This window comes from Penicillium atrosanguineum (genome assembly GCF_028827265.1).
Source record: "Penicillium atrosanguineum strain IBT 20685 chromosome Unknown utg000005l_segment0_segment0, whole genome shotgun sequence".
NCBI lineage: Eukaryota > Fungi > Ascomycota > Eurotiomycetes > Eurotiales > Aspergillaceae > Penicillium > Penicillium atrosanguineum.
Window position 1 is genome coordinate 768,792 of NW_026623137.1, and position 12,465 is coordinate 781,256.

The following is a 12,465-nucleotide window of genomic DNA, read 5'->3' on the forward strand; positions in this document are numbered from 1 at the left end:
TGGCGTTGTATAAATTTTGTGACCTAATTCTTGCCGGTCGGCGTAGTATCCTTCGTGCCGCGTTTTTGGATCAATAAATTAGCCATTTCTTGCACCATTGAGTGCCTAGGGGCTGCACCGCGGGTATCCATTGAGATAATCCACTGGATAAGAGAATTTTCCTCGATTTGCGATAGTTTATGGCCATTTGGACGAGTTTCAGCGCGATTTGTAGTCCCGCGTAGTCGACGCGTGAGCGTAGAACGAGGCACTTGAAATTGATCTGCAGCCTGCCGTATGGTGCCAATTTCTTTGCTTTTGATAGCTTGTATAGCAAGTAGGAGGCGGCCTTCTTGCTGGATAGAATCCTGGCTTGATCCGATACGATTTGGACGCATGGTGGTTGATAGAAGACAGATTGACGCGGTAGGACGCGAAAAAGTGGTTGGGTGGCCCACTCGGTGGTGTGGCCCACTCGGTGGTGAATTACGTTAGGTATATAAGCCTGATGTATTAGGCAGGGGGGTCGGATTATTAGGGGGAGGGGGGGTGTCGGATTAGCAATTCCCTATATATAATATCTAGAACCCCACTCTACTTTCCTTCGCGGCCCCCTTCCCACTCTTCCTGATTCACTCCTGCGATAAGCAACCTTCTATCAGGAATAAATTATTTCCAGTTCAACATATGCGCAAACAAACCAGCATGTTAAGACAAGCACGCATTGGTATATCCTTTACAGGACAACTTGTGTACTATCAGCCTGTTCCGCTCCCAAATTATCCTCACTTGGAGCCGGCGACTTTCTCTTCACCAAAGGAATGTCGTAATGATGCCTCCATCCTCGACGCCGCCGAGCGGAACTCAAGAGTCCCATTTCTCCTGCTTCCTGTTGAACTCCAACTGCAGATTGTTCACACGGTTGTGGACAGCCCTATCGAGTTTTCGCTAGGAAGTGAGCCGTATTGGCATACCTTCTGGGAGGACTACAAGGAGGACGAGGCTAAGCTCCAGAGAGGCTGGTTTCGGTATTCAGCCGCATATAGCCTCATCTTGACCTGTAAACGGTTTCATGCGCTTGCCATTCCCTTGCTCTACAGGACGGTGTCTCTGGATATCTCGCCTCACTGGTTAAATTGCCCTCCCCAGGAGAAACTGTTCCGCACAGTAATTTTACGCCGCCCTTTTCTACAGAATTACGTCGAGCACTTGGCAGTAAAGGGAAAACCCCTATGCAGCAATATCGCAAAGATCGCATGTGAGCTTCCTCGTTTAAGGACATTGTCGATGGAGCTGGCAAGAGATGAGCCTGGGGTCTCATCTGTGGGACCAACAAAAGTAAGTCAGCCGCGGGTAGGGCACCGTACCTAGAGTTGATTTCTATGGCCTAACGAGTTGAGTCTATAGGATCAAGCGAGAACCGCAAACTTCACGAAACTCCAATTTCACAATCTGCATGCCCGACCTCAATCCGTTAAAGAATTTCTGGAGTGGCCTAGGCAACTACACCAGTTTGTCCTTAATGATATGGTCTGTGATGGTTATAGCTGGGCTGAGGTTGAACCCGATGCTGCCTACCGCTGGAATCACACGCTGCTAGCCGACGCCTTGTCTCCTCAGAAAGACTACCTGACAGTTCTCGACCTTGGCTGGCTAGGCTACGATCGAGATCAAAATGCCTTCCCAGTTTCGAAGTTCCCTTATCTCCAAAGCATGGCCTTATGCGTGGCATATGAGCGTCCGAACGAACAAGCTTGTCGAAGCTGGCTGACGCCCTCGTTGAAAACACTTATCTTAGACATGCACACTAACGACTCTCAAGGTGGCCCTTTTTCTAACTTTAGGCAAAATCAAGCTCAGAGCATTAGGGAGTTTGCGAAGATGGCACGGGAATGGGCGGACGGAGTAGGATATGGCTGTGTGGCATTAAGAGAAATTGGCATACGCTTGCACGCTAGGGGAGATTCGGCCTGGTGTGAGAAGGATGAAGTTACCTGCAAACACGGGAAATATGCCGATAAGACCTTACTCCTACAGTGTCTTAAAGACATAAGTGAGTACGGGTTCGAAGTATTTTGGGTTGGTTGGTCTGGCCAGAGACATACCATAGACATGATAGAAGCAATGTGCACATGCGACATGTGGAAGCACGAGAAATAAGAGCTGCTCAAGGAGCGGTTAGGTAGAAAGGCACCGACGAGTGAGAAATAAACGAACAAGTGGACACCGCGAAAGCATTCAAGAATTATGGGAGCTAATAGGGCCACGTGTACCCGTGGCCGCAAAATTTCACAAGGCCTGTCTAACCTGCATATGAATGTGTTGGACAATAAGGTCGGTGATACCACGAAGCCGTTCGTGGCGCCAACTAGGCTTTGCGTACCCCCTTAATGCCTTATGTTTCTTTATCCAACTGGTCGATCCAAATTGGACAAAGGAAGACTCTTAGGATAGACTACACACTGATGTAGCCTAAACGAGAACAATTCACGCTTTAACTCGTAGAGGAATGATCACACTGACTAAGGGTTGCTTTTACCCTTTTGTATGCAAGACAAGCAAGAAAGGAACTTCGGCAGTTTCCAAAGAGAGTGAACGGTCTGATTCTTCTACCTAGTAATCCATCGCGTATTTATAGATAAGTATACCTCCGTATCACATGCTTCGGACCAAAGGAAATACCTCAAATAGAAGTCATAGAACTGAATAGAAGGATATAGACCATAGACAATGATGTTATAGTCTAGGCAAGGTAAACGCAGATCAGGCGGGGTAGAAGCAGATATAGAGTGCGCCAAAAACCGCAAAACCGCAAAACCAAACCAAACCAAACCGCAAATGGTTTGGGTTTTGGGGCCGGTTTCGGAAACCGCAATGGTTTTTGGTTTCTTGGTCAGAAACCGCAATGGTTCTTGGGGCCCCAATGATTAGACTGCGCCGTAACCCGCAAATGGGTTATAATCTTCAACCCGAACCCACCCCGCACGCGGGTTATGGGTTATAAGCTTGAACCCGAACCCAACCTATTGGGTTGAAATTTTTATTTTGAAAACCCATTTATAACCCATTTCAACCCATTTCAACCCATTTTTGCATAAAATCTAGGTCTTGGCGTACATAACTCAGCTAATTAATCCTAATTAAATACTATTATTTATACTGGTTTGGGTACCACTATCATCATTACTCTACTTTACTACTCATATGCTGGAAATTTTAAGAAAAATGGTTGTATATAGATTTTTTAGTAGCAGTAATTCTAATTTTACATATTTAAAGTAAGATCTAGGCGTGGTGTTAGGATAGAAAGGTGAATTAGTGGGAAAAGACTTGGAAAGTTGTTGATATATATATTGAATGTACGTGAAGGTGGTGTATCCTTTGGTGAAAGGGAACAAAAGTTTTTTCATTTTGACACTATATCCTTTTTTAAAGACTTTCTTATATAAAATGGTTCGCTATAGCTTCTTTTATTCAATGCTAAATTATTAGGTTTATAAATATTGTGGTTTTACTCCCAGATGGAATTAAACTTCTTAGGAGGTCATTAATCTGAAATATTTTAGATCTCAAAAGTTAAAGATAGGTTAGGCATAGGTTATTAATGGGTTTTTGATGGGTTTCTCTGGGTTATTGATGGGTTAAAGTGGGGTTCTGCGGGTTCTTGAAATCCGGTACGTAGGTGGTCAAAGTTCTACCGGTCTAAAAGGTTATGAATCGAATGTCTTCTGCACCTAAACCTGGAAAATGTTGAAAATATGTTCTTTTTAAGCCAAACAAAATAATACAAGGTAATGACAGCTTGTCGGTACTATACAAAAGCTCCTTTCTTCTGGCATAATCCCCGTCCCCTCATCGCTCGGTCTCCGCAAGAAGAGCTTTGTAGAATGCCCGGCCTGAAACATCAAGAATTAGAATCAACACTCGGCTGCCATTGAGTCCTACTAACCTTTGCTATACCGAAGCAATTGATCCTCGAAAGGACCCAGAGGCTCCTCCATCATGAGCGTTTCCGGCGGCTCGTCCTCCTTGGGTCCAGCGTACACCCACCCCCAGCGGTCTTGATCCTGTTCCACAATCTCCTCGTCTCCAAAGTTATCTTCAATCTGGCGGCGGGATACTACACGCATTCGTTTGAGCTGCCAAGGCCCCTTCTTCAGCAGTGCGCGACATTTGTAAGGCTCTTCATCATTATACCCTAACCCTTCAAGAGAAAGTCGAATGCGAACACTTCGGTGGATGCGCTCGTTCGTATTCTCCAAGAATTCAGAAGTTGGACGCCCGGTACTAGGATCTGTATACCGATACATACCCGGTGTGCGAGTCGTCTTGCCGGCAAGGTGATAAATCCCTGTTACAGGATCAATGATTTCACCCAGACCCCACGGTCGAACTGGTCTGTGTGCATCATAGATAGAAGGAATGGCCCATTCAGTTCGTCGCTTACGTTTGGTATTTTCTGTTGCGGGCTGTGCTTCTTGACGATAGTGGTAATAGTAGCGGACGCTTTCTTCGAAAAGTCTGTCAATGGTGTCTTCTTCGAAGGCTACGCCGATGGAGGTGAGCTGGTCCATCATCCAGGCCATGGTGATGTTGGCTAGTTCCTGGTCGTTGAGACCGCCTCCGACATTCGAGTGAGCTCCACAGAACCACGCTTGTCGGAGGTCAGTGCGACATTGCGCTGGTCGTTCCCATATTGCCGGGGCGAAGGATGTGCGGTCTTCATCGAGGGCGAGTGCTTGGAAGGCATATTCGATTGCGTTTGAGAGTGATGTGTCGTAGAATTTGCATGTAAGAGGCTGTCAGACTGGATTTTTTGTACAATCAGGATTCTAGGGGGACTTATTCTCTTGTAGAACGTGGGATTTCGAGTTTCTTTGCGAGGTCTGTATCCGGGATGCCTATTGAACATCAACATTGCGGCCTGTTGGCTCCAAAAGATGGCGGAAAAACCTAGACTCCCAACAGTGTCCCAGACCGCAACACAGCGAACCTTGATAGGATACCCGTCTGGGTCATACACTCGCGTCAGGCCATCCTGCGAGTTGCTTAGTGACGGTTATGATGGTTCTGGAAATCCACACACCTCTTCAAGCCGACGCTTGTATTCTCTTCCGTTATTTGGTGTTCTTGGCTTGTGACTGAACGGTACTGTGGGGAACTTGTCCTTATAGTGAGGGTCCTTTGCATTCTCTACATCTTTAAAGATCGGATAGAGAAACTCCATTCCCTTGGAAGTGAGGAGGCCAATCTCAGTGATGAGACCCTAAAGGCATGAGTATAGACAACATAATCACTTAAAGGAAAGAGGAGGGCATGCTTACTGCGACACTACGGGCAGTGAATGCACCACGAGAGAACCCGACCAGGACAATCTCATCGCCAGGTTCGTAGTTTGTTGCGATGAAGCTGTATGCTTCCCTAATGTTCTGTGAAAGTCATCAGATACGTATTTTCTACGTGAATGCAATCATCACTCACTTCAGAAACACCAGCACCAAAGACTCCACCGGCGAGTGAATCCGCTAGACCTCCACTGGTACCAACTCCAGAATGATAGTACATGATCTGGGTCCATCCGGCCGAGTCCCTTTTCTTCAGGGCGCGATAGGCGCGCGTGACATTCGTCGGAATTTGCAAAGTGGCATTTGGCTGATCCAGGGTCGGCCGGTTGAAACCTTGGTCGCTGTTTACCCATGTCCCATCTAAGCATAGGATGAGACGCTTTCCTGGGGTAAGCATCTTTTACAACAGCGCACAGCGCACAGCTCACAGCTCGGCCTGGTCGGCAGTGGGGTTCATGTATGTGATGAACTGCTGTTCACCGCCTCAGCCTCAAAACGAAAGGGCTGAAGAGAGAGAGTCCCCGCGACGATCATTTCTGCTTACGCCAAGTGTGCAGATGCATGTGCGCTTGGATCTCCTCGTATCTGATTGCGGGCAGATTCTGGACCGGAAAATGTCCGATTTGATTCAGCTTTCATTCGAAATTGGAAGCTAAATATATTGCTATTGGCTTATCTCAGTCTACCAGATGATTGAAGGTCACTACTGCATGAATGCCTATTATATTCTAATGGACCGATCATGAACCGATTTTTAAAGTTGTCGGAGATATCAAGGAGCAGCTCAATATTGCGAGGATACAGAAACATCAAGTTTATCAACTTTCTATGATATCTGGTGAACCTCGGAAGAATACTCACAATGGCCAGAGCCACTAAGACCTAAGAATACCGCAATATGTACATCTACGGCCCGAACTATGTCCCAGAAAGGTCCTTCCAGCACAGCCCGCTGAACTGGAGCAGGCCCGAGCGCGCTCAGGGTTGAAAGGGAAGGAAACAAAACTCCGTCATACAACTAGTAAGGAACTCCGAGCCCGAGCACTTCGAACACAGGGGGCGCGCCGTTGATGACGATCCATGGGATGCCTGGCAAATTGGTCAGTGCATGTTTGCAGGAAAAGAGAGACGGTACCTACCTGCATATACAACCAATTTGGTCACGACCTCCACGTCGTATCGGACGCGGGGCTTCTTGATCTGCGAGAATACTTCCTTTTCGTCGGCCCGGGTTGTCGCCCGGGTTGTTTCATATGCGGGAGGGGGAAGGGGTGATGAGCGAGGGACGTTGACATCTAGATCGGCTTTGCCGGATTGTGGGCTGCCTCTGCCCATCATGTGCTCGTAGTCGTCCAGCTTGGACGTCTTTCGAGCGAGCATGGGGTTGCCATTGACTTTGTTGTCCCCGTCGGCAGGGGACCCGCGGCTGCCGCCCGATTGGCTTTCGCGGCGGCGCTTCTCCCGGTATGCGAGAGTCTCGTACGCATCGGCTGCTGACTGTGGTCCAACGGAGATGGCCCGTCGCCTAGGGTGTCGGATGGTAGTGAGGATGGAAGGAATGTCGGAGAAGTTAGGGAAGACCTCGTTGTCCTTCAAGTTGGAGGGAACAGTGGTATAGCGCCTGTGAATAAGGTTAGAGGATTCAACAAGATAGAGCTGAGAGGCTTACGAGGCAGTGGTGAAGAAACGACGGGGCAAGAGAAGACCGAGTTTCTCCAGGCTGCGGAAAATGGGCGGGAGAATGCGCAACAAAGTCGGCTTGGTGATTTCTCTCCAAGCAAAAACACACAGCACACCAACCACAAGACGGATCACGGTCTTAGGGAAACCAATAGTTTGGTAGTCGTACGGAATAGTGCCCGGAAGGGGTTCGGACCACGCGAGGTCGGATTGGGTGAAGTACCAGGAACCGACGTCCACGCCAAGCGTTACACCCGCAAATGCGACACTGTCATCGAAGCAGGGGCAATCATCGGCCGGCTCTGGATGAATGCGGACCATGACTAGGATAGCAATGGGGATCACGAGGATCTCCCTCAGCGAGGAAGACAGGATGTAATCATCAAATGCGGGGCCCCAGCTAAATTGGGCGAGGCCGATTAATGCACCCAACACGCAGCCAACAACACAGTCCAGCATCCCGTGCATACCGCAGTATAAGCGGCCCAACACAATGGAGGTCACATATAGATAAGTAACAACTTGGAGGAAGAGGCTCGTCTGTGGGCTAACGGTCGAATCGGGTGAATTTAGCACGAGAATAGCGTACACGGCAACCGAGACAGCGTTGGTGGAATGCGTCGAGGGAAAGCCATACTCCAGGGCAGCAGAGCCGGAGTGTGTAATTCGTTGAAGCGGCGGAGATAAGGGCCGAGGAAGACACAGCAAGTCTTTAATGAAACCGCTGAAGAAGACACCTGCCGCCAGAATGTGTACTAGTCTAGAGAAGACGCCAAATGTTAACGGGGTCACAAGCTAATAACGCTACTCTCTCATGTCGAAGCACTTACCCGCGCCCTAAGCTGGTATGACCGCACCAGAAGAGGAAGGGCAAGAAGACCATGAAAAACGTGTGGGTGCCGAGGTTGGCTGTGAAGGCAAAATAGGAATCCAGCGTCGGGGTACGGACTTTCTCCTGGACCCAGGCAAGGTATGGCGTTTCATATCGGATCAGAGGGAGGAGTTTCTGTCTCGGCCAGTAGCGCCAGAGGGGTAGTCGGCTTGAATCTATTGAAGTCGCGAACGGAGCAACGTCAGCGATTGAAGTGGCGCGGGATCCCAAAGTCCGGAGACACGTTTAGAGGGCCGACGCAGGGCTACATACAGTGGTTGAGACTCTTCAACCCGGCATCGGGCTGATCTTTGGAGTCCTTTCCCATTTTGCGGAGTTACCGATTCGGCGATTGGAGGACCTTGGACATGGACGGGCCGCGGTGCCGCTCGATTCGGAACGCAGTGTCAGTGCGAGAACATAAGGAGCGAATGGAAGTTAGATGGAAAGAATATGGGATTGTCGTGCGCAAAAGAATCGAGGTCTCGAGGAAGCACCGGGAAGATCGCTCATCGCATCCGCGGCTCGGGCCCCCCTGGCCATGTGTGTGCTTAGTCACCAGGCACAACGCTCGACCCTCGTGTAGGCAGATTGACATTGTTGGGGGTTGTTAGGAACATTGGACTCGTTCGAAACATGGTACTTGATTATTGTATGTTAATTAGGAGCAGCGCAGATATCAAGATTGTCGGATTGCCTTGCCGGGCACTCTCCACAGTGGGTAAATAGAGCACACAAACTTGGAAGCTGGGGGAATAGATTCATCCTCCAATACAACCTTGGTACAACGTTGGAACTCTAACCACTCCAACTCGGGCCGGACCCGAAGTCTCTTAGCCTTCCAAGGTTGGAAAGTGGGCTATGAATGGTAACGGAGGTCAACGGCTAGCGGCGATAGTAGTACACTACCCACACTGCATACCATAGTACACGTTCAGCCAGTCTGACAGGACATTCTCCGAAACCCATGGTACACACCAATCGACCAATCGACCATTCGACTAATCTCCATTTCCAGTTCCATTTCCAGTTCCAGCTCTAACAGATTGCAGATCGATGTTCATCACATGACGCCGGGGCCCCCGAGACAATATCCAGCGCCCCGTGAACCGGTTTAGGGAGAGCTGAACAGTGGAGACTGGAGGGGCTCAACAAGAGAGGGGAAAGACGAAAAAAGAAACCGGATCGGCTTAGATCGAATCAAGTTGAAACTGACAGGCGCTATCCCGGGCAAATCGCACTAAGCGGAGCCCTGGCGTCATTGAAGACGGCCGTTGCCATGGCAGCCTCAGTGTAAAGCAGGCGTAAACACGGGTCTCGCCCTGACAAGACCCTCATCGTCGATCATCGAGATCCTTTGAATTAGATTGTTATCCCCTCTCTTCTTCTCTTTCACTCTCGCCATCCTACCTCGTACATCTTACATCTTACACCTTACACCTTCTCACCATCCCTCTCCCCTCATCTCCAGAACACACTCGATACAACAAATCTCGACTTTTGCCAGGGGCTGCATTCCAAGATGAGCCAGATGTATGACGGAGACTACTATGCGGCTTCACGACGCCGCTCTCTCGCTACTCCTCCGCCCTCCAACACCCCACGTCACAGCAGAACCCGCACCAACAGTGTCCGGGTAAGCAACGGCACCGCAAGCACCCATACCAGCTTCTCCAGTGGACGGATGTCCGAAGCAACCAACATCACGCAGCCGCCCTCTTTCTCAAAAAAGTTTGTGGTGGTTGGCGATGGTGGATGCGGCAAGACGTGCTTGTTGATTAGCTACTCCCAGGGCTATTTCCCGGAGGTAAGATCTACATAAGCCGGTGTTGATCCAGGTTGATACTGACCGCAACAGAAATATGTGCCCACCGTATTCGAAAACTACATCACTCAGACAACCCACCGGGCATCCGGCAAGGGCGTCGAGTTAGCACTGTGGGATACCGCCGGACAGGAGGAGTACGATCGCCTGCGCCCTCTGTCCTACCCCGAGACGGATCTTCTATTTGTCTGCTTTGCCATCGACTGTCCAGCATCGTTGGAAAACGTCGTTGATAAGGTGAGCCATCCCCACTATCCCCCTCCCGACCCGCACTAACAACCATGGAATCTATCAGTGGTACCCCGAAGTTCTTCACTTCTGCCCCACAACACCCATCGTCCTCGTCGGCCTGAAGTCTGATCTCCGCAACAAGCGCACCTGCATCGAGCTCCTTAAGACCCAGGGCCTAACCCCCATCACCCCAGAACAAGGCCACGGCGTAGCCCAACGAATGGGCGCAACCTACGTCGAGTGCAGCAGTAAGGAGATGCGCGGTGTGGACGAAGTCTTCGCAAAGGCGGTCGACATGGTCTGTTCAATGGAAGAAGAGGGCTATGCCAGCCAACCATCGCATAACCGTACCACCAGCAAAGCCTCTGCGAGTGGAATACCGAGCAGACCAGGCAAGAAGATCAAGAAGCGGTCCTGCAAGATTCTGTAACACAATCCCCTTCCAACCTCCCTTCTCTTCTTGCCCATCTCTTCCTTCCCTTCTACCCGTCCGACCACAAGCCTGGTTGCTTCGTCGGCTTGCTTGCCTGTCATTGTGTATGAGCCATATCGCCGCAAGCTGGACATGAACTGCTAAAATTTCTCCCCTTGGGTCGCTGTGCGCCCTTCTCTTGTCTTTGCTGGAGGCAGTCTGGATTGGACTTTTCTTTTCTTTTTGAAAGTCGATCATCTGTTCTTTTTTCTCTTTTTCTGCTGCGTTTTATGACCCGCTGTGCCTTCTCTGAGGGACTCATGACTCGGGTCATTGCCGCTTTCCTGCATGGGACTGGTGTTCTCGTTTATGTTATCTGATCTGTTCTGTTGGCGAAAGCGACCTATGTGTTAACTGTGACCGAGACAATACATGTGACTTGATGTTTCATTCCATCTTCGTTCAATTCGTAAATATAGAACGTGATGTAGAATGGTAAGATGCAGTATGTGAATGGTATCTCCGAATGTAAACAAGCCAACGCCAAAATTCAACGTATCCTAACAGCGTCAAGCGTAACGTAGCCCGGGGGCATCTTCACTGAGCCATCGACTCATCGTCCTTATGCGGTGTCTCCGACTTGACATGCTTCTCGCTCTCCCCGCTAACATGCCTCTTCCCTTGAAAAGCCTCCTCAACCTCTTCCTCCGGTCTTCCCATAAAATTCTCAAACTGCGACCAGAGAGCCTCCACAGACCCAAACTCGTTTCCGACCTATCCTCGATTAGCAATGGCGATCTCCAAGCCGGGACCTCAGCACCGGAAGATGACCCACCGTGATAATACTCTCCAGGTTTCGGTTCAGTCGATTAATGTTTTGGAGGACCTGTTCCATGCCCTTTTCGTAACCGCTTTGATTAGCCTCGGGTGAAGCAATTTGAGGTCTCGGTTCAGTCGATCACTCACCACCGCAATTTCCCGCACGAGTTCCTCGCGTTGTTGTTCGAATACGGTGGGCGTAGCTGCGCGGCCGCTGGAGCCTGGGGTCGATTGGAGCCAAGCCATTGGAGATGTAGGGGAGAGGGAGCAATGGGGACTGGAGTTGATGAGATCGAGAGGGTTCAGAATCGGCCGGTTGGAGTCGCTGCTGGTCGTTCAACGCGGTGGTAAGTTGCCGTTAAACGAGAAGGTACTAGGTACACGTGGATTTGACGTGGAACAGCGGTCGCAGACACGGCTGGTCTGAGGCTTGATTGCACGGGAGCGGATTCAACGCGTGGTGAGTCGGAGACGGGAGAGCTGGAGAGTTTTGGCGGGGCATCGATAAGGCCGATAAACAACCCACGTCTACGTCTACGTCGATGGCTCTCATGTTTCTACATTATGACTTACGGCTGTTGTCTGATTGAGCTCTAGCAGAAAATGACCAAATCAACTTGACATTCCGAGCAGAGCGATTCATAAATTTCATAAGAATCGAGATTACCCTTATGTTTTGGGAAAAGCCCATTGTTATCGTGCCAATGATCCACTGGATATCCCCGAATCCGTGATAGAATCTTTCGGTCGTGAGGTAGGGAGTGGATTTAGTTTCAGCAAGTATGGAGACCACAAAGTAATTCAATGGGGCGGTTTAGTAGACGCCGATAAGGGAGAACCATCCACGGGCTTTCTATGTGGAAAGTATCGGAGTATGAATTCTCGCAAAGCCTGACGGTACCATGTGTGGACCGTTTTGCGAGGCTATTCTTACAACCTGTGGCTACTATGCTCCCTGGCTCGGGCACCAATCATTGATAATTGCACAAATTACTTGACAGCCACAGGAAGACCGAATCACAATTTGCGCGTATCTTCACTCTTTCTTTTGTAAATTAAGGCCCACACTTTCTAGGAAGGATAAAGTTCGTTTGAAAAACCATACAATGGGTCAAATCCCATGTTCACAGCACCACTAGCTACGATGGCGGAATGGGGTGCTTACACCATTAATTTAGCTATATATGTTGGATTGTTTTCTGGCGAGGGCACCAATGACTGATATTTGCACAATTTCCTTGGCGACCCCTTAGAAAAACCAATCAATAGCAACTACGATTCTCTTTCCTCTATCTCAGATGAT

General features: G+C 49.5%; 5 protein-coding genes across 5 annotated transcripts; 2 read left to right on the top strand and 3 right to left on the bottom strand.

Moving 5' to 3' along the window:
• Window positions 1-684: 684 nt before the first annotated feature.
• N7443_006532 (uncharacterized protein) lies at window positions 685-1,958 on the top strand (the record flags this gene model as incomplete). The annotated part of the gene is made up of 3 exons (XM_056886588.1): window positions 685-1,317; window positions 1,387-1,884; window positions 1,938-1,958. 3 exons carry the CDS (start codon window positions 685-687, stop codon window positions 1,956-1,958), a joined length of 1,152 nt encoding a protein of 383 aa, XP_056740237.1.
• A 1,873-nt stretch (window positions 1,959-3,831) lies between these two features.
• N7443_006533 (T6SS phospholipase effector Tle1-like catalytic domain-containing protein) lies at window positions 3,832-5,721 on the bottom strand (the record flags this gene model as incomplete). The annotated part of the gene is made up of 6 exons (XM_056886589.1): window positions 3,832-3,875; window positions 3,929-4,717; window positions 4,822-5,017; window positions 5,066-5,245; window positions 5,304-5,408; window positions 5,461-5,721. 6 exons carry the CDS (start codon window positions 5,719-5,721, stop codon window positions 3,832-3,834), a joined length of 1,575 nt encoding a protein of 524 aa, XP_056740238.1.
• A 621-nt stretch (window positions 5,722-6,342) lies between these two features.
• On the bottom strand, window positions 6,343-8,203 carry N7443_006534 (phosphatase PAP2 family protein; the record flags this gene model as incomplete). The annotated part of the gene is made up of 5 exons (XM_056886590.1): window positions 6,343-6,413; window positions 6,464-6,945; window positions 6,994-7,764; window positions 7,835-8,051; window positions 8,149-8,203. 5 exons carry the CDS (start codon window positions 8,201-8,203, stop codon window positions 6,343-6,345), a joined length of 1,596 nt encoding a protein of 531 aa, XP_056740239.1.
• A 1,194-nt stretch (window positions 8,204-9,397) lies between these two features.
• N7443_006535 (Rho4-like protein) lies at window positions 9,398-10,361 on the top strand (the record flags this gene model as incomplete). Its single annotated transcript, XM_056886591.1, has 3 exons — window positions 9,398-9,682; window positions 9,734-9,937; window positions 9,996-10,361. The coding sequence occupies 3 exons, from the start codon at window positions 9,398-9,400 to the stop codon at window positions 10,359-10,361; spliced, it is 855 nt and encodes a 284-aa protein (XP_056740240.1).
• Window positions 10,362-10,940: 579 nt separating this feature from the next.
• N7443_006536 (DASH complex subunit DAD1) lies at window positions 10,941-11,408 on the bottom strand (the record flags this gene model as incomplete). The annotated part of the gene is made up of 3 exons (XM_056886592.1): window positions 10,941-11,117; window positions 11,179-11,241; window positions 11,310-11,408. 3 exons carry the CDS (start codon window positions 11,406-11,408, stop codon window positions 10,941-10,943), a joined length of 339 nt encoding a protein of 112 aa, XP_056740241.1.
• Between the last annotated feature and the right edge of the window lie 1,057 nt (window positions 11,409-12,465).